Source organism: Triturus cristatus, chromosome 3_2 (assembly GCF_964204655.1).
Source record: "Triturus cristatus chromosome 3_2, aTriCri1.1, whole genome shotgun sequence".
NCBI lineage: Eukaryota > Metazoa > Chordata > Amphibia > Caudata > Salamandridae > Triturus > Triturus cristatus.
Genome location: NC_140584.1, coordinates 1,159,546,898 through 1,159,568,447, shown reverse-complemented (window position 1 = coordinate 1,159,568,447; position 21,550 = coordinate 1,159,546,898). Strand labels below are relative to the sequence as shown.

Genomic DNA, 21,550 nt, shown 5'->3' with positions numbered 1-21,550 from the left:
TATCTAGTGCTATGTGGCTCTGAGCGGTATACAGTGTTGTATGTTACATTATATATTTGGGTGTAGGTCTTGTATCTAGGTTCTAGTGGTATGTGGCTCTGAGCAGTATATGGTCTTGAATGTTACTTTATATATTTGGGTGCATGTCTTGTATCTGCGTTCTAGTGGTATGTGGCTCTGAGCGGTATACGGTGTTGCATGTTACATTATATAATTGGGTGCATATCTTGTATCTACGTTCTAGTGGCATGTGGCTCTGAGCAGTATATGGTGCAGAATGTTACTTAATATATTGGGGTGCATGTCTTGTATCTGCATTCCACTGGTATGTGGCTCTGAGCAGTATATGGTGCAGAATGTTAGTTTATATATTTGGGTGCATGTCTTATATCTGCGTTTTAGTGCTATGTGGCTCTGAGCGGTATACGGTGGTGTATGTTACATTATGGTGCATGTCTTGTATCTGCGTTCTAGTGGTATTTGGCTCTGAGTAGCATATGGTGCTTTATGTTACATTATATACTGTGGCGCATGTCTTGTATCTACGTTCTAGTGGTATGTGGCTCTGAGCAGTGTACGGTGCTGTATGTTACTTTATATATTTGGGTGCATTTCTTGTATCTGCATTCCACTGGTATGTGGCTCTGAGCGGTATACGGTGTTGAATGTTACTTTATATATTGGGGTGCATGTCTTGTATCTGCGTTCTAGTGGTATGTGGCTCTGAGCGGTATACGGTGTTGAATGTTACTTTATATATTGGGGTGCATGTCTTGTATCTGCGTTCTAGTGGTATGTGGCTCTGAGCAGTGTACGCTGCTGAATGTTACATTATATATTGGGGTGCAGTGCATTCTCTTGCTCTCTGCACTGTTTTGTCATCATGCTGGTAACATATGTAAAGGCACGTTCCTACACACCTCTGTCAGTTGGTCATCTCATTCCTTTCCCTTCAACGGATATATATATATATATACATACCACACAGAGGAAACCCAACACTCGCATATATGTTCATACCCTTTCCCAAAAGCGCTCTGAGACCCCCACAATGAAGTATTTAATCCCCAAAAACGTCAGTGATGGTGACTTTATCTCTTTGCTTTTGGGGTGTTTGTGTATACCAGGCTTGATAGATATGTGTAAAGCAGGGAGCAGGTTTGCTCTTAATGGTGCACACATGTGACACCTGCATAAGGGTGGGATGCTGCTGTCTCTGGTGGTGACCTGTAGCAGGGTGCATGGTGTTGTCTTAGTTATTTTCCGTTAGATGTAACACAGTCTGCTGTCCGAGGTGTCTATTCGGCTACCACAGGTGGGGTAAAAGTGCTGCTGCCTGCAGTGCGTACACTACAGGTCATGCCATCGGCGCCTTGTGTGAAGCTGTGACACTTGCGTGTTGCAGGGATTGCTGTGTGTCATTCTTTGTTTAAGCGCCTGGGAAGGAAGGAAGAAAGAAAGAAAGAAAGAAAGAAAGAAAGAAAGAAAGAAAGAAAGAAAGAAAGAAAGAAAGAGAAAGTAAGAGATTTTTTCACTAGAGAGGTTGTGTAAGGTCAAGGGTTCTAGAATCACTCACACATTGGAAAACATGTCTAGAAGGTCAGCCATCATTTCATATCAGCCCATACCTAGGGTGAAACCGGTCCTGGGCTGCTTGTGTTCTGGTACAGGGAGGACCTAGTTTGGCAGTTCAGGCTGGACTGTTCCTATTACCGAGGTGGAATGCGATGCAAAATAACGATGGATTGGAATGCGACCGAGTGATTACCAGTGGCTGAGATTAATTCAAGCATTCCACCCATCACTCTTTTTATCATTTCATATCAGGGCACATTAGCACAGCAGGTGGTGTGCACACAGGCGCGTGTTTGCAGCCGTGAGTAAGTAAGGTGGTGTGCACACAGGCGCGTGTTTGCAGCCGTAAGTCAGGTGGTGTGCACAGAGGCGCGTGTTTGCGGCCGTGGGTAAGTCAGGTGGTGTGCACACAGGCGCGGGTTTGCAGCCGTGGGTAAGTCAGGTGGTGTGCACACAGGCGCGGGTTTGCAGCCGTGGGTAAGTCAGGTGGTGTGCACACAGGCGCGGGTTTGCAGCCGTGAGTAAGTCAGGTGGTGTGCACACAGGTGCGTGTTTGCAGCCGTGGGTAAGTCAGGTGGTGTGCACACAGGCGCGGGTTTGCAGCCGTGGGTTAGTCAGGTGGTGTCCACACAGGTGCGGGTTTGCAGCCGTGAGTAAGTCAGGTTGTGTGCACACAGGTGTGGGTTTGAAGCCATGAAAGTCAGGTGGTGTGCACACAGGCGCGTGTTTGCAGCCGTGAGTAAGTCAGGTGGTGTGCACACAGGTGCGGGTTTGCAGCCGTGTATAAGTCAGGTTGTGTGCACACAGGTGTGGGTTTGCAGCCATGAAAGTCAGGTGGTGTGCACACAGGCGCGTGTTTGCAGCCGTGAGTAAGTCAGGTGGTGTGCACACAGGCGCGGGTTTGCAGCTGTGAGTAAGTCAGGTTGTGTGCACACAGGTGTGGGTTTGCAGCCATGAAAGTCAGGTGGTGTGCACACAGGTGCGGGTTTGCAGCCGTGGGTAAGTCAGGTGGTGTGCACACAGGTGCGTGTTTGCAGCCGTGAGTAAATCAGGTGGTGTGCACACAGGTGTGGGTTTGCAGCCATGAAAGTCAGGTTGGGTGCACACAGGCGTGGGTTTGCAGCCGTGAGTAAGTCCGGTTGTGTGCACACAGGCGCGGGTTTGCAGCTGTGAGTAAGTCAGGTGGTGTGCACACAGGCGCGGGTTTGCAGCCGTGGGTAAGTCAGGTGGTGTGCACACAGGTGCGGGTTTGCAGCCGTGAGTAAGTCAGGTGGTGTGCACACAGGTGTGGGTTTGCAGCCATGAAAGTCAGGTGGTGTGCACACAGGCGCGTGTTTGCAGCCGTGAGTAAGTCAGGTGGTGTGCACACAGGCGCGGGTTTGCAGCTGTGAGTAAGTCAGGTTGTGTGCACACAGGTGTGGGTTTGCAGCCATGAAAGTCAGGTGGTGTGCACACAGGTGCGGGTTTGCAGCCGTGGGTAAGTCAGGTGGTGTGCACACAGGTGCGTGTTTGCAGCCGTGAGTAAATCAGGTGGTGTGCACACAGGTGTGGGTTTGCAGCCATGAAAGTCAGGTTGGGTGCACACAGGCGTGGGTTTGCAGCCGTGAGTAAGTCCGGTTGTGTGCACACAGGCGCGGGTTTGCAGCTGTGAGTAAGTCAGGTGGTGTGCACACAGGCGCGGGTTTGCAGCCGTGGGTAAGTCAGGTGGTGTGCACACAGGTGCGTGTTTGCAGCCGTGAGTAAATCAGGTGGTGTGCACACAGGCGTGTGTTTGCAGCTGTGAGTAAGTCAGGTTGTGTGCACACAGACGTGGGTTTGCAACCGTGAGTAAGTCAGGTTGTGTTGCACACAGGCGTGGGTTTGCAGCCGTGAGTAAGTCCAGTTGTGTGCACACAGGCACGGGTTTGCAGCCGTGAGTAAGTCAGGTGGTGTGCACACAGGCGTGTGTTTGCAGCTGTGAGTAAGTCAGGTGGTGTGCACACAGGCGCGTGTTTGCAGCCGTGAGTAAGTCAGGTGGTGTGCACACAGGCGCGGGTTTGCAGCCGTGAGTAAGTCAGGTTGTGTTGCACACAGGCGTGTCAAGAGTTCTCCTCTGCCAGGAGCAGGAGCTTTGGGGGCGTAAATCTAGGATGAGCAAGAGGTTTATGTCAGGGGATATCAGTCTCAAATTCTTGCTCCATGTCATATAAAGAGGCCGATCCCTGCCAAGCCGTGGCCTGCAAACAAATGGGTTGTTTGTTAATGAAAGTAAACATTATCAGTTCAAACAACTTTGCGTTGCTAAGTAAGAAATACTGTAGTCATGTAGTAGTTGGTGTTGGGAATTTCTTGTAAATTGCTGTTAATTCAAAATTAGGATCGACGGGTCAATTTTGAGAAGTATCTGACTTGTTCGAGAAAACAATATTGGCGCGTTGATCCAAATGATACGGTTTCTAATAGATGAAGCTTGGTTTTTGTTTGTTTATAAAAAGTGTTTTTTAACAACAACAAAAAAAGCAATACAAATACTTTTGAAATAAAATGCGTTTCAGTAGTATTAGGTTTGACTAAACGATAACATTTAACTTGAATGTAAATCTCTTAAAGTCCAAAATATGAAAAATTGAGGTGAAAGAAAGTTTCCTGGGCATTCCAAAATCCTTGGCGTAACGTGTATATTGTTATGTACAGTTGAAGACGTATACACTTCAGGGCCTCCTTACCAAAGAGTAGTGAAATCAGACCGGCTCTAGTACTTTCTAAAAAACTAAAAAACAAAATACTCTTTATTTACATCAGTTAAACCTGTATAGTTCAATATGGTCTTTTTTATATACACCAACCACCATCAAATGTCACTTCTATTCTTGTGAGAGCAGGTTCTCTAATACAGTAATCATTCGAGTACTAAGCCGAGTGACGCCAGAAAAGTGACCAAGAGCACACAGCGACTCTTCTCCCCACTACTTTCTGGAGCCGTGTGAAGAAATACATTCTCGTCAGCAGCAGCCTTATAATTCCACTTTGATTACAACGCGTTGCTTTTCTTCTAGACAAGATCAACTGTGTTTTTCTGCTCTCTCGATAGAGGGCTAGAAATCCCCTCGCTGTCTGCTTTAGAGCCCCTGGCATGAGCCATCTATTTAACAATGGAGCAGTTCAACGTGAATGGTCGCTAGAGGGCACTGTTTATCTAGGGGATGCCCCTATTCACAGTACTCCCCGACACTGCGTTCTACCCATGAACACAACCGTGCTAACTCGTTCCAAAGAGGCCACACCGATCTTAACAATGATGAGGCGTCACATTTACAATGCACATTTAAGTGCCACATTTGAGCATCCTATGACTGACACATATGGAGGGCGCAGGTGCGAGAGAGGCAAAGTGATGTAATAAAGTTCGAACAGAGGGTAAACAATTCCTGTTAGAGGCAGGAGACGTTCAAATTTAACATAACATTTCAACCACAAAAACTCTCGCCGGGAAATATGTTTCACCGCAGCCCTCATTAGAGAGACGGGCGAGGGCGCAGCTCTTAGGCAGGCTAAACTTTCTTCATTCGTTTTAGTTTGTTTCCTTCCCTTTCCCTTCTTTCTGTGCCCACTTCTACTCAGTTTTCATTCGCCACCGCGTGCTCATGCTTAGAAGTGATGTTGCCTTTCCGTCCAGCAGGACAGGAGTGTCTAAAGTTGGGGGCTGCTCCTGTGTCTTGATGTCTTGTGGGTCAGATCAGAGGACTTATCCCCAAATGAACCCCGCTTCATGCTGTTGAGGCTCAGCGATCACGTGTCCAGCTCGCCAGCCCCTGGCGCTCTCCTTATTGGAGGCCTCATTGCATGATGCAGCGCCTTCCAGAGAAGCTTTGAGTCAGTGGGCGCTGGCCCAGGGCCCCAGCCTTTCAGGGCCCCCTGGTAGACTCTGTTCTGCAGATATTCCTGTCCTGATGACCTTGAATGATCCTTAAACACAGATGTGCCCCTTGCGCCGCCGGTGCCTCACTTTTAATATGACAATATGTTTCAAATGCCCTTTTTCCTTAATGGATTTTTTATACTGGTAATGTGTGGAAATGAATTCGAGACATTTTGCAGAGAAATGTTGCGTCTGTTTTTCAACACCATGTAACATCCATAAATACGTTTATTTTAGAATAAGACAGGATCTCACATATGAGCAATGGGAGGGGGGTCACAGAGATTATATGCAATATTAGTAAACTGATGCATGTTACACTTTGGAAAACACGTGGTACAATGCCTGAACATTAGATGGAATCACATTTAGAATTCGGACCAGTGTGCATGTGCCTGTGCACTGTTGGAGACCTCGACAAAAAGGGCTTTAAAGAGCTGTATTTGGACCATCAATTCAAAGCTTTTCCAAACAGGGACCTCACGATATGTTTGCCCCGGAGGCCCAAAATCCTTCAGACGTCCCTGGCGTCTTGTATAAAACTTTGTCCTCTCGACGACCTTAAACCCAAATGTTGCTGGTCACTCATTATGAAGTTGCTCTTTAACAATTTTCCTCCTTCAAAATCTCTATAAGTTCTTCCTCGAAAAACGCAACCCCTCCCTGACTTATGGCTAGTACCTGCTTGTGCCCATCGCCCCTGCAAACATTCACTCTTTTGCCTCCTGTTTTCTTCGCTCAATGACCTTTACATTTTCTCATTTACTCAAATTGTTATTCTTTTCCTTATTTTTTTGGGCTAGAGCTCTCACAAGGATTTATTATTGCGCCCCACTGCTCACTTTTGTGTATGTGACTCCTTTCTCAGTGTCACTATATCGCCTTCGATTAGGTATCAGAACAGCTGTGCGCATTGCTTTGGGGTCGGCTTCGTCACATGCTCTGTTCTTGTGAATTAACTTTTACTTTTCCATTACCATAAGATGGTGTTGCAAAGAAATAAAGTCTACATGCATAACAGCAGGGTGGGCGGAATGTTTAATTCTGCCCGCCGAAGTGCCGTAATTTGGTGACTCTGCACTATAGTGTTCCGGCCAAATTCCGCCAATCGCCCCGTGACAGACTTTTTGTACCGTGAGGCGTCAGAAAATGGAGCTGGTGAGCACGAGTGAGACTGTGTGCCGCCTAAAATGATTTTCTAAAGCCGCCGCAGTCAGGGGACTGCTTCTCGAGTAGATTTGCTGCGGCCCGAGTAGATTTTGTACTCGAGCTGCAGCAAAATCAACTCGAATAGCCGTGCGCTCTTTAGCACTGCAAGGTGCTGTTCGCTTCTGATTTTTCAGCACTGCTCATGATACTGGCGCTAAATTGCAGTGCAAGGTACATATTTTCTGCCCGTTGGCGAAACTCTGTGGAATCTCGCTGAGTTTTTAAGTAACTGTGGAATTCTACAGAGTGAAACTCTGCAAGTTCCACCATCCCCTACATAACATGGATGCACAAATATGCATTTAACTGCTGGACTGCATGCCTATTGTCTTTCTGGAATGCTCATAGACCGTTTCAATAGATTGTACTGAATGCCAGAGTTTGCTGATGGGAGAGCTTACACATCCTTAGCCTTTGGGGTTTGATATTTGCCTTAAACCTAATTCACCATCTACAGTTTGAAACAAGGAGACAACATTTTCGTGTCTGTGCTTCTTCGAGTCTCGAGTAGTCTCCGCAGAGATAGCCATCAGCCATGGGAGGGGGGCTCTAATCTCAGGACCTTTCACTAACGGGGTACTTTCTGCTGGCAGTTGTGCCAATGGACACCAAGTGTAACAAATGCAGTCACTGTTCTGTGAATGGAATGGTGCCCTGGAGGTTTAGGAAAGCAGTTCCAACCGGTGGCAGTCAGGGACGAGTGCGTCTGTAAAGGAATAGAGGACAGAGTGTAAAGGTTTTTAATCATCTGTGCCCTGTGTGGAGAACACATTTGGCAAATAGACACGAGTCAGATACCCTTATCCATTCATTCACGGGTTTGTCTCTTTGATGATACCCAACGCAACATTTGGAAGGCAGTTCATTCCCATGCAGTGTAGTCTTGAGTGAGTGAATGAGTGAGTGATTATACACCTATCTATCCTGCACACAACATATTAAGTCATCTGTAAGCTCCTCTTGTGTCATCGTCATGCAGTAACTCAAATATTATGTGGACGTGTGAGATCTGACTCTTGTCCATTCAATCAAAGCGTCCATGAAGTGGGAGATCACTAGTAGGGTGAAGAAGAGATTCAGGGCCAAATGTATCAACATTGGATTTTGCAAGTCTATAATAGCGAATTTTACTGATTCGCTATTATAGACTTGCAAAATGCAATGTACGTAGGTTTGGCAAAAATAATTGTGATCCTTCATATTCCTTAATAGTGAATCGCAAATTGTGATTCGCTATTAAGGAATGCCTCCCCATTCATTTCTATGGGCCTAGCGGCCCATTGGAGTGAATGGGAAGATATTCGCAATTTGCGAGTACCTATTTGGTACTCGCAAATTGGGAATGCAATTTCATGGTTGATAGGGGAGCCAAAAGGCCACCCTGATGCACCCTCAAAAAGGTAAGTGTGCACATGTGGCGCACAGACATGCCCTAAGGGCATGTCTGTGCGCCACATGGCACTTAGAAAAATGCAAAAATTGGCATTTTTCTAAGGATTTGCAAATTACCACCAACTTGAACTTGGTGGTAATTTGCGATTCCTTAAAGCAGGCTCGCAATTTTTAACTGCTTCCTGCATTGCATTTAGAGAATTGCAAATTGTAATTCCTTAAATGCCTTCACAATTTAGGTAATTGCAAAAAATTGCGATTACTCATATTGCAAATGCCAAGAGTTTGATACATTGCAAAAGTCATTTTTGCATTCGCAAACGGGCCGACCGTGCAAATCACCCCATTTGTGAACGCAAAAAGCCTTGATACATCTGGCCCTCAGTCTTTGTCACTCAATTGTTGGTCCTGTCTGTGAACAGGCCTCAGAGGTAAATAAAGATTAGGCTCTTTATTGGACCATTTCCCAAAAAGGATCCCAAATACTGAATAAAGGAGGTTTTCAGAGAAGAGAAAATGCATTTTCTATCAACCAGAGAAGGTAGTGCAGCGCAAGTCCTTAGATTCTTCTGTATATCTGAGATAACTTTTGAGAAGGACGACATTGAATTCAGATCCCTGTTTATTAAATCATCTTCTCATAGAAATGTCTCCTGGAAGTAGCAGGTTGGCGTCTAATCTTAAATCTTATCGCAGTGAGAGTTCTCTCCTTGGAGAGTCTACTCCCACGGGTGATCGTGGATATTAGAAACTATTCTTTACATCCAGATGATGGTTGACAAGTGACATTCCTGAGGATGAAAGTTTTAGTAAGATTTCATCTATATTGTTGGTTCTTCACCGCCGTTTAGACTATCCCATGCGCCTCGGCTATGCTTGAGGGATACAGTCAAATGATTGATCGTGTGTTATCTCAGCGAGGAACAGAAGTGGGGCCTTGGGCCAGTGGTTACAACTTGAGGATTGTTATCAGTACCATGAATCCAGGGATCTCCAGGAGTGTAAAATATCATATCTGACATGTCTTCCCCATCAATCAACTGATCCTAAATCTTTGGAATATTTATTCTCGATAAAGGGACAGGGGCACACGGCTTCCAGGTTGTGATCTGACCAAGGTAGGCCTCAGCTCATGGATTGAGTTTGTGCTGAACATTCTCACTCACCGGTCCCACCCCACTGTGAGTGAATGTTTGCTAGGATCTGGTCTAAAAGAAAGGTGGAACGTCATCAGAAAAGCACACGACTCCACCTGCACAGAGACCCTCAGGTTTGTGTCTCAGCTGATTACCAGCAGGGCCCTCATCTGGGGCCAGTTTCCCCGGAGTGATCTGAGCCTACATTTTCTCTTTTGATTAGTGCGGTAAAACCAGCAAATGCAGGGGGATGACGATGCGCCGGCTCAAGCAGATGCAATAACTTACCAAAGGAATGAAAGGGGGTCTAAGATGGGAAGGACGGAGACTGGAATAGCAGGTGAGGACGATCGTTGCAGGGCGGTCCATGAATGAGTGGGAAGAGCACGCACAAGGTGGGCTGTAGGATGGGACAGGTACGGGAGGAAAGTACTTGGGACAGAGTAGTTGGAGAGTTAGATACTTGTAACCACAAAGGTAGACGTGGTAAATATCAGGGAATGCATGCGTATGCTATGTAAATATATAGTCAACTACATTATAAAAGAACTTTAATACCAATGCATACAGACCAGATACTTTGAAGCCTATCCTCTGCCCTGCAGGTTACGCACGGATCGCTGTAGTAGGAGCTCCACCTACCAAGCTACCTTCCTTATTTGCTGAACGTTGATCTTTTAGCTCACTATAGACTTACATCCAGTCAGAAGCCAGACTCTGCCTGGTGGATCAATGCTGATCAGTCCTGTCAATAAACATGTCTGATTCATTGGGCTGTCAACACAAAGGCTTCTCGCTGATGGTGAGGCTTCCAGGAAGCGATCACCCAGCATCGAAGGTCACATTAGGACGGATGCCAGACTGTGAGAAAGGGGCATCGACCCAGCCCATTGCTGACACTGGAAACATCTGGGCCTCTGGGTTTGGGCCATTTGGGGTGCATACGATGGGGTCTTGAGGACCCATTCGAGATATGGGGATGGTGACCTAGCTTACAAGCAGAGATCGGCAACCCTGATAGCCCCTCTGGGGATGTGCGCCGGACACTCATGCGCCCCTCTGTCAGAGAAAATAACAAAGCGAGGCACCAAAAAATGTTAGTTCTCGTCTTACATAATATCTTCTTTATTAAAAATTTTTGACAGCAGTTTCCAAAAGTATGTTTTTAGATCAAAAAGGAAGCTAGCTCATTCCAGTGACACATTAACATATTAATGCCAATTCTGGCCGCCAAGAAGCATATCACAGCTATTTGGCAATTGAGAGCATTAGGATACAATATATACATCCATTCATGTTGACATTGATTCATCAATGTAGTGAGCTAGCTTCCAATTTTATATAAAATATGTTTGTTGATACTGATAAGAACAAGTTATACTTTCCTCAAAAATGTTTAATGCATCACATATTATGTGAAAAGTGAACTCATATTTTTGGTGCAGTGCTTAGTTGTTTTGCCTCGTAGATGCATGATTATTTTTGACTTTGAATGTTCTTGCCTCCCTTGTGTGGTTGGCGACATTCAGAGATTCGGTCATGGCGTTCACTCACAGGACAGTTTCAGGAAAACGGAGACATGCTGAGAGCGCCAGTTCTAGGGCAAACTGGCATCAACAGGCTCCTGACTTTGTAGCCAATCACAGAAGGTCGTTCATAACAACACACCTAACATTTATTAGATAGGTCATAATAGGATCCCCAACGTCTGAAGATTTTACAATGAGAACTAATCGTACCAAAGTTGCCTTGGAAATTTATAGACTGGTCGCAAAATATCGGAGCTTAATTTGCAACCACTTCTAGAGAGCAGTATTTTAGTACATTGGGTCCTATGAACTGTGCCAGATGTGGAGAATGAATGATTGACAGAATTCCGCATCCTTTTTTCACGCATGCCTTAGGAACTCCATCATTTGAACAAATACGCCTATAGCACGCATTTGTTCTGCACACGTTATTTTAACGACTTGCCTTAGGGGGGTGCTGGATATTGAAAAACTTTAATTTACTATTCGAACTCCGGTCTGCGCAACAGTAGGGAAGGTGTTGGACTTTAATTCCAACACTGCCACACCATTGCGCCCCTCTAAAGCAAGTTGTTGTAACGACTTGCTTGCAGAACCATTGTGTGCTAAATGCACACTTGTTCAGTTGCCGGTGTTGTGAAGGCGCAGCATGATTCCAGCTTCGTCCTAAAGGACATTTCCTGTGGAGAACGGACGCAGGGGCAGGGTGGGCGATAGTAGGATGTGTCTAAGCATAGAGGAGCTGCTGATAGTCCAGTCCAGAGTCTGGCTCATATTTTGGCGGGAGGAGTACCGGAGGAGGATGCGATGACTGCCTCCAGCTTCACTTTAGTTCTGTGCATTGAGGCACGGTGAGCACCAGAGTTCCAAGGCAGTGCGGACTCTGGATGGGGATGTCTGTAAGATCACGGACATGGGTTTGCATCTAAAGTCACTTTGATGCTCATCCAAACTTATGTGGAAGAAGCTTGTACCACAGTGAAGTGTTTCATGCTGTAGTGATCTCAGCCCTTGCACATGGAGGAACACTTCCCTAACAGTGACATTCACACAAGTGCCCAGAAGTGAACTTGCAATTCTAACGTCTTCTGGGTGGTGAACAATGCAACCTGCTTGAAGCGAGAGGCGAAGGAGACATAGGAGAGAGGCAAGGAGATTAGAAAAAACAGGTTATCCTTTGACAGCCTGTATCACAACCTACATAGCTTTAAAATAATTCACAATTGATTTTGATTAAAGGTTCCTTCTGTTTAGTGTTTTAATGTAAGTTATGTTGTGTATGCTGGAGCCACACCCAACATATATTTCAGTCACTCATTTATCATAAAAGAGCTTTCTCAAGGCAGAAAGATTTTTGAAAGGTTCAGCCAGAAAGTGTACTAAGCAAAGCATACATCTGGCCACTGTGCAGTCCAAGGCTCTCGCCGTCTCTGCTCTCGGCATCGTATGTCAAATTGGGCGTGTCAAGTAGAACCCATCCATGTGTCACAAGGCTGACTTTGTTGGCCCACATGCCACAGTTTTAGGGCATCCACAAATTAAACATTCACATAGAGGCCAATTGGGAATCACTGATCTGGTCAATGACAACCCCAAACATCTGGCATTGCTCCAGCCTGCTGGTCCAGTGTGAGAGAGCTCTTGTCTAGCCGAACTCCCAAATTCGAGTCTTCCTAGCTTTGTAGAAACAAATCTACAACGTAGTACAAAACACCGAGAAGAATGCAATCCATATTAATGGAATGAGGTCATTTCAAGGACCCACCGCTCACTCTACCCCTGATTTCTGGAAAAGTAAAATGTGCATTTGTAGATTTGATTTTGCATCACATAATTCTAGTCCACAGTCTTGCACTTGAGCCGTGGCCAGCAGTCCCACGCCAGAGTGTCTTCCGCGCAGCGTAGACTCCCTGACACCCAGGGTGCTCCTTCCATTAGGGTGAGAGAAGTGGGTGTTCTCCAGTACTGTCGGTCACTGATCCCCACCCTGTCCCCATGGAAACAAACACACGACTGTGAATCATTGATTCATGTGTGACTGGGATGGAACCGCACAATAAACAGACCCACAGAGTGGAACCCCAGTCCAGGGGGAGCCTCGTGTCTGCTGAACCCCGCATGTCAAAGGATAAACTTTGCAAGCGAGGCATTTTTGGGGCAGTTCCAAAGACATTTTGTTTTCTATGCTAGAAACAACATTTTATAAACTTAGAGCAACAACGTGAACATTAATAATTGTTCAATGTCATAATAATGGATTATCTTTAAACCGCTAGTAAGCGGGCGCTAGTTGAGGGGAAGACTTCTGAGGCGAGGCACTGCAGGAGGGAGGGTGCTACCCTTGTTCAAACTGGAGACATGTGTCTGTATCTGGAGGCTGCTCTGGGATGCATCGAGTTCACCCCATATGGATGGAGACAAAAAGGAAACAGTGCAGTGATGGACAAGTACCATTGTGATTCATGTTGGCATTTGCAGTGCAGCAAAGTTGAATGAGTGTTACAACAATGGTCTGTTTCAAGGCCCTCTTTGGGCATAATGACTTTCTCCTCATTGCTGTATCTTTAGCAGAGTCTCGAGGCGCTGTCATATATACTTTGTCCTTTCTTTTACTGCTCTAAGAAACAGTACCCAGCTATGGAGCAGAGCCCTAATGGCTCTGCACCAAAGTCCCTGCTGCTTCAGAGGAGGAGGAGGAGCTAAACACAGAGGAACATTCCATGGAGGGCTCCCTGCAGGAACTTTTTAACTTGTGTTAACTACACACCTCTGCTTTGTGCAGAACTCTGTCACCGCCAGGTCAAGTCCTTTCTATATATCAAATAACAAATAAATACATGCATACAAAAATAAAACAGAAAACATATCATTCATTTTTATTTTTGTTATGAATCCTAGGAGATGGGGATCATAAGAATAAGCATATTGGTGTATATTTAAGAAAAGGAACAACGCGATATTGGAAAGAGCTATTGTCAATTCTAAAAACAAAAAAACAGCAAACAAGCAATACATTTGTCACTGGATAAGTGTTCGTAGGCATTGAGCTCTCATGGTCACCAGGGAGGGGTGGCTCAAACGTGGCCTGTCCCTGAAGTGTAGCTAGAGGACTGGGGAGGAGGTGGATTAGTGGACATGTATCTTCCCACTTTATAAAGCTCCAAGAGGCGTTTGGTGGCTTTGAACAGATTCTAAAAAACACTGAAATGCATAAAACAAACTGGATTCTAAAGACCCCCAAAATACAGCATTGTGCAGGCAGGAGGAAGAGTGCAGCAAGATGGCCGGGAAACGGAAGCTTTGTCTGTAATCACAAATGGCAAAATCAGTAGGCTGGGATATTTGACCCGTGAGTGCCTTGCAGATGGGACCGATGTCTGAGAATGAAGACAAAACCTCACCTTACCTTCTCCATCTCCTATGTACTAACCCACAGCTTTCCAAACTTTTCATGTTGGCGACACACCTTTTTGGGAAATTATTTTTACGGACACGGTAACGCATCAAGCGAGCGCAGCGAGCGAGCCCAAACCACCTAATGGGTGTTCGGGGGGGTTCTCCCCCGTAACATTTTTGAAAAAGTAGTGGCCAAATGGTGCATTTCCAAGCAAATTTGAGAAAGCAGGAAGTTAATAAAGCAATTGTTTATCTGTTCTAACAAAGACAGTGCCTGTGTAAGCAAGGTTAGGTTTGTGCATGAAGCAAGAATATAACCATGCACACATTGACCTGCACACATACACTCACACACACACATCCTCGCTCTCTTCCTCACACACAAACACACGCACTCTTTCCCTATCTCGTTCACACGCACATTCTCTCTCTCACTCTCTCCCACACTAACACTCAGATAATATGCGCAATATTGATCATATCATGCAAGCGTTAGCAATCATAGCTGGGCATTGATAATAACAATGGCCTTCAGTGGGCATTGAGTATTGTTTCTGCGCACCTGCAAATGGCGATTCCTAGCCCACACCACCTCCCTTGAGTAAGTCTCAGACTGCTCTGGAACACTACCCTCTGCATTTACGCTGTTGGCATAAAATTAATATGGCTCCAATCTTAGAGGCGTAGTTTGTACCCCTTCCCTGGTGCTAAGTTACTTAACTAGTATGGCGCCAATCTCGGAGGTGTAGTAACTACACCTCCGAGATTGGCGCCATACTAGTTAAGTAACCTAGCATCAGGGAAGGGATACAAACTACGCCTCTAAGATTGGAGCCATCAGCGTTTTAAAATGTCCAAAACATTTCTAAATCTGACTACTTACTTACCGAGTGAGTGCCTGGGATGGTGGGGTAGAGGCGGCTCTGATGCCACTGTGCTTATCAGGGGTGCAAGGGACCCAGTCCTTTCTATTTTTATCTAAACATATTTATATTATGCTCGGTGCAATAACCAAGGCACAGTGAAGCAGTACAGTTGAACTTCGTAGCGCAGAAGATAATTCACTTCCAGTACAGAACCAAGGAATTAGTAGTGACAGGAATCACAGGAAATCAACATTGCGCATTATAACCATTGAACAACAAAGAAATACCAAAGGGCCCAGTCCAACCTTAATGTAGCTATCTTTTCTCTCCCAGGGCGGGGGACAGGGTCCCATATTCTTTGCTAGTATTAGGACCTTGGGCAACCTTGCTACGCCACAGTAGCCAACATTGCACAAAATCCATTGAACTGGCTGAGCAAGGCCTCTTCTCTTCGGTAGGAAATGAAGGTCCAGGTATAAATGTACCCTACACCAACAAAATACATACAACACTCCCCTTAGCAACATTATGTACACAACACAGTACAAAACCAAAGTACTTGCCCACTCGATATCACATGAACAGCACATTAGCTCTTATCAACATTTGTATTAGACCATACAATTAATATGGCTCCAATCTTAGAGGCGTAGTTTGTATCCCTTCCCTGGTGCTAAGTTACTTAACTAGTATGGTGCCAATCTCGGAGGTGTAGTAATTACACCTCCGAGATTGGCGCCATACTAGTTAAGTAACCTAGCATTAGGGAAGGGATACAAACTACGCCTCTAAGATAGGAGCCATATTAATTGTATGCCATCAGCGTTTCACTACTTACTTACCGAGTGAGTGCCTGGGATGGTGGGGTAGAGGCGGCTCTGATGCCACTGTGTCACAACAAGGCTGCGCACTCAGGGCAGAGCCGTGAGCAGCGTCGAAGCACTCCCGGAGGGGGGGGAAGTCAATACTTCCACTGGATCCAGGCCCGCGTCACTCCGCCACTGAGACCGCCGCTAAATCGACCTCCTGACCATGAGGCTCCGCTCCGCTCCTGCTCCGCTGCTGCTCCGCCTTGCACATCGCAAACACTGAGTGAGGCTTGAGTTGCATTCCTCTAATATCGGCCCCTGACGTCATCGCATCGCGCAACACTCCTACGCATGGGGCGCGACACAGTTACATGTCGCGCCACACCATTTGGAAAGCTGTGTACTAACCAAACACACTTCTTGTCTGCATGCCACTAAATAGTGACTTTTTTTTATTTTATTTTAAAGGTTTTCGTAAAGCTCTACTAACCACCAATGGTGGCATCAAGAAAAGCAAATGAGAGGGAAGTGGCAAGTTGCAGTAAAGTACATTGTCAAAACCAGAGGTGGACATCTTGGTACCCATCAGCAGCGGGGACCGTACCTGCTAGTAAAGTGAGCTGCCATCACATATGTGCTGATACTGCGACGGCGCTTTGAATGAGTAGGAGCGGTGAGAGCTTGAGTGATTGGTCCAAGACAGGCTTAGGCATCTGAATGATAAACTGACAAGTGAACTTCATTCCTCTTAGCAAAAGAATCCTTCACCTCACTGAGCATCAGCTCTGGCCAAGGAACATGTCCTCCCTTCCATAGAATGATCCAGGCCGTGCTTCTCTGATTTCCTTATCATAATTGGATCCTTTGAAAGCACTTGGATAATTTCATTTGGTGTGGAGCACTAGAGACGCGATGATCGCGCGTGGATGAATGATGCATGATGCTGAGAGGTACCAAGTGGAGGAGCTAAGGCCACGGTGCTTTGTATAATGACAATTTGACAGCAGGGTTTAAAGGAAAAAGATTCGGGCAGTGGGGATGTATTTCTCTCAACCTGCTCTAAGATTGTTTCCTTAAATTTAAGGAGGTAATTTATTGACATGGGAGAAAATAGTTTTATCACTTAATTTGATTTTTGTACCTCAATCAGAAACTAATTTCAACTATTCTCTTTTTCGTGTGTGATCAGGTCCTTTCCACACATCTGTAAACCATTCTTCTGTGATCATTTTGGTGGCTTTAGGTTTTTTCAAACGATCCTAAGCCAGGATCTCTCCATGTCATACGTATAGTTGGTTCATACACTCCTCTTCCTTTCTCAGAGGCGCACGAATGTATGAAAGCTGGCGCTAAACACTTCATAAAGGTTACCTGTTAGGACATGTAATTAAAGAGTTTGTGGCTCATTTTCAAGCCCAATGCAACGCCGGAATGTCACTTTTTTTGAAGTTTCGGCGGCGCACTGGTCTTACCCATATCTATGAGACCACAGAAAGCCACCCTGCATGGCTTTTTATGGCCTGTGGATATGGTGTATGGCAACGGAGCACAAGTCGCTGCCTTGCCGCACACTGCCTCAGAGAGGTGTGCATCGGCATTGCAGTGGGTGTTCCCACTCAACGCCTTTGGTTATTGACACATTTCCTCAACAACGTGTAAATCTGGGAATGCATCGCATCAAAACACTGCGCCTCCCAGAGTATCCCTTCCTCCACAAAAGCAAACTGATTTTAATGTAGACATTCGTACACCATGGTGCAAGAGTGCCTGCGTTGGCACTAGGCAGCCATTTTTGCGGCAGAGCAGTGTAAGAGGACAGGAATGCACCGTATCCCATTGATGCAGGGCAGCGCAGCAAGAAGCCTGTGGGACTGCCTGCACCAAGATGTTGTAAATGAGGCATTTAGTGGTTCCTTTGTTGATAGATTAAACTGATCAGAATTGATAGACAAATACTTCCTCATAGGAAATATCCAGTTTGTGGTTTCACTGTTGCAGCCAGTAAGCCAGGGAACCCCGCTGCTGTTCATGCAGTGGGATTCCCTGACATGGCATCATGGGCTGAGTCAACCCTGGAGGAGTCAAATACTAGCCTTGTTACTAGAAAACAGAAAAGCTGCAAATTTGATCCAGTAAATGTTGATTTCCAATATTCCCTCTTTTGCTCCTTTTTAACTACAGTGCGGGATGGGTGCATGATATCGGCCTTGTGTGAGTCCATTGACAAGTTGGCTCAACAAATGCAATTTGCCACCATTGGTCACTTGATATACTTTTATTCAGATTATGTACACATGCTATAATAGGTTGCCCTGTTTTGGGCAGTTGTTGGAGGTCAGTGGCAGACGGTAGGACAGGCTCCCTGGCTGTTTACGAATTATGGACCACCTTTGAAGATCATTGGGCGACATGGCAGGTGTAAGCGCTTCTTCGTAGTGTGGTGCGGTCACTCGGTGACTGGTTTGCAGTCTTCGAAGCAGGGGGGTGCTTGAAGCGTAATGTTTCACAGCATCAACCTTCTGGTACTGCTGCTCCACCTGGGAGATTCAGAACAGAATTTAAATGCATTTTGAAGATGATATATGTGGAAAGGTGTTTGTGGACAAGTACTGCTACAGTATGCTTTTCAATCCTTGACTGCACCGGTTACAAATCAACCATTTCGATATGAGCAGCATCTCAGCAGTAGAACAGGGGAAATTAAATAGTGAAGAGGGCATGAGCAGCACCATCCATAGCAGAGGCGGTCTATCCTGATCGTGTTGTGCTAGTGTCGGTGGTTAGACAGAGTGATGTGTTCTTATAAAACTCCTTTCTAACTCAAGTTCTTGGTTTTAACCTTGTCCTTCTTCTCCTTTCAGGTTGTTTCGGTCTGCGCGCCTCCGGTCAGCTCGGAGCTGGTAAGATCACTTCTCTTTACCTTTCTCCTGAAAGTGTCAATTCTGGTGAGATGAACTTGAGAGGGTAGAACTGAGGGCTGATGGCACAGTATAATGCTACATATTAAATCAGAAAACTAAATATTATTCAATCCAGCTCCAAATGCGTTTTCTTTTTTTTTTTTCTATGTATTTAAAGTAAACTTCTCAAGTAATATTGTGCTCTACTTAGATATTAACGAGGTAGAATGTGTTTTTCTTCACAGTTAAAAACAAGGAAAAACCCTACAGGAACTGGGAAATGAATAGTGTGTCTGCTTGATTCCGAACGGGAAGACTTTCTAAACATAAGAGGACATTACACAGAGCTTTGTCACTGCTCCTTCGTTGGATCTCAAAAGACCTCCTCCGCACTGCGCTCCCAGAGCGCCTCTTCCTCTCCCTGTAAATGCGCTGGTCTTGTTAGCCATTTCAAATAGTTTAGTCCGAGCACCCCTATCCAGACTGGAGGGGTTCAAAGATTTATTGTCAAATGTGTCTATTTCCCACAACATGTAAATTTCTTTAGTAGGAAAATCTGGAATTCTTAAGATATTTTGCACCTAACTGTAATTTGCAGTGTGAGTGCTGAGTCACTCGCAAGAAAATGGTGAGTGCGGTGTGCACCACATACTGCGCATCCTTGCAAAACACTCATGAGTTACTAGGGGCAACCAAGACTCATGAGGGATAACTAACTTAGGAGGAGGTGTACTACAAGCTGCTGCTCTGCATAAGAGCCAGTGAAACTTTACAAGTTTGCACACCCCTAATCCTGGCTTAAAACAATGCCCTGAGTTACTAGAACACTGTGCACAGGTGCAGCAGAATTCTTCCCTCTATACCAATAATGAAAACCTTCAAATATTAGGATTTTACATTCTGCTTTATTATGACCTAAAATGACAAACAAAATTCACAAAACTTAATAATTGGACATTGATCCTGATCTCAGACAATGTTGCAAACACTAGGGCAACAAGTGGCAACTAAAGTATTTTTGGGGCCCTGGTTACTGCATATTTTAGGGCCCCCATTTACAGCAACTTTGAATTTTATTATCAATTTTCTTCCAAATCATCTCCACATGATGTAAAACAATAATGAATCACACCTTAAACTTCCAGTAGTGAGTGGGTCACACAGAAACAGCAAAATATGCCGGGTCATCAGAAATTCGAAAGATGATACCGGCTAGAGAGAAAGTCAGGTGTAGCGGGAAGCCGAGTTAGGGTGAGAGGGTGAAATAGAGGAACAGGGGTGAGACAGAGAGAAAATCACTTTCCAAAGGGCACCTTGATAGATTGGGCCCTGGGCAATTACCCTCTTTGCCCATGCCTTAAAAGCCTCTAAGGGCATCAGGTCTTAAACTTTAGCTTCTGTGGACACACAGTGAAGCAAGACTGGAATCCGGGACCCTTCCCTAAGGAAGTTGTACGATTCTAATCTTAAAACAAAGCACAAACACGTGCAATGAACTCGGCATCAGAGAAATTTACAGACTGTAAAATATTTGATTTAATTAACAAAGGGCATCCAAAAATAAAATCAAGATTTGAATTTCAATAGGAAGCTTCGAGCTTTTCAAAATGTGGTTTTATTTCTAAAAGACGAAGTCATATACTAGACTCCACCATATAACTTTGTGTTTTGCTCGTAATATATGCTCTCTTTTTGTCTGTGTTTAGGTCTCCAATCGTCCACCCTAGATTCTGCTTGCTGTGCTTGCCCAGCTGCCACACAAGCAGTAGAAAACCACTTAATTTTTAGCCCTCAATTTCAAATTCTTTCACATTTGCACTGAGCTTTTAGAAACGTCCAGTTTGACATTTTGCATTTTTTGTCTATATAATTTATTACTCTAGTAGTATTTACATTTCTAAACAGTTGTGTGCCCTGTGAGTATTTGTTGTGGACCCTGACAGGCTCTCTGTACCCCAGGATAAGACTCAGGATGCTGGGTGATTGCACAGAGCGCTCACATAGGAATTCCACCACAACCTTTGAATGCTACACAAAACTCCATAAAATTAAATAAATTGATACTGAATTATTACACACTGGCATGTGGGCGGTCTCATCTTGATGTAAAACAATATTTCCAAATACTGCTGTACAAAACAGCTTTGTGAGTGCACCTCCAAACTTAAATAAAAAATAAAAAAACGTCAACGTAACAGGACGTCGCAGCTCGTGCTCCTTCCTCGCACTAAGTTTTTCAGTCCACCTCCTCTACTACTGGTAGCTTGTGCGCGCCCCACCCACACGTCAAGCTACACCGCGACAACCATTAGCAAACCCATGTCTGGGAGTCAATGTAGCTGAGTAAGTGTGGAAGGGAGAGTATTAAAGTTTTAAAAAGTGATGGGCTGAGTGCACTCAGAACTGAATCCCTTCCCGACTGTGCAAACTTCGCACACTGGCGGGCGATGGTCAGAATGGACCTTAGCCGGCGAGTAGACAGTTTAGGCACATCCCAGTCAAAGCCCATCCCATCCTTTTTGGTGGTGTATGGCACCCAAGATAAGCAACCGGGTACGTGTAGCCAATGTAACAAGGAACAGAGAACCTGATGTCGTCAGCATTTTGGGCTCTGGGCGTAGAAGCTGGACTGAGGAACCAGCACAGACAAAGTGCCTAGCTGAAGATCAGGGTAAAGTTGGCCCATTTTAAAGCATCTCAGGGGGCATTTTGTGGAAAGCCGATAACATGTTTTGCTGTTTGTGTCTTTGCTGTTCCTCATCTATGCTGCTAAGGCCCTCATCACAAGTTGAGGTATTTCACCTGAACTGATAACTCTGGGGGAAATACTGCATCTTGTA

The 21,550-nt window shown here is 45.3% G+C and overlaps 1 protein-coding gene across 18 annotated transcripts in view; it reads left to right on the top strand.

Moving 5' to 3' along the window:
• TNS1 (tensin 1) overlaps positions 1-21,550 on the top strand; it is a 1,878,049-nt gene that overhangs the window by 1,367,337 nt on the left and 489,162 nt on the right. For all 18 annotated transcript variants that reach the window (XM_085649989.1, XM_085649997.1, XM_085649992.1 and 15 more), the window contains one exon: positions 18,672-18,710. In XM_085649989.1, the coding sequence (XP_085506115.1) occupies positions 18,672-18,710 (39 nt within the window). The remainder of the gene's footprint in view (positions 1-18,671; positions 18,711-21,550) is intronic.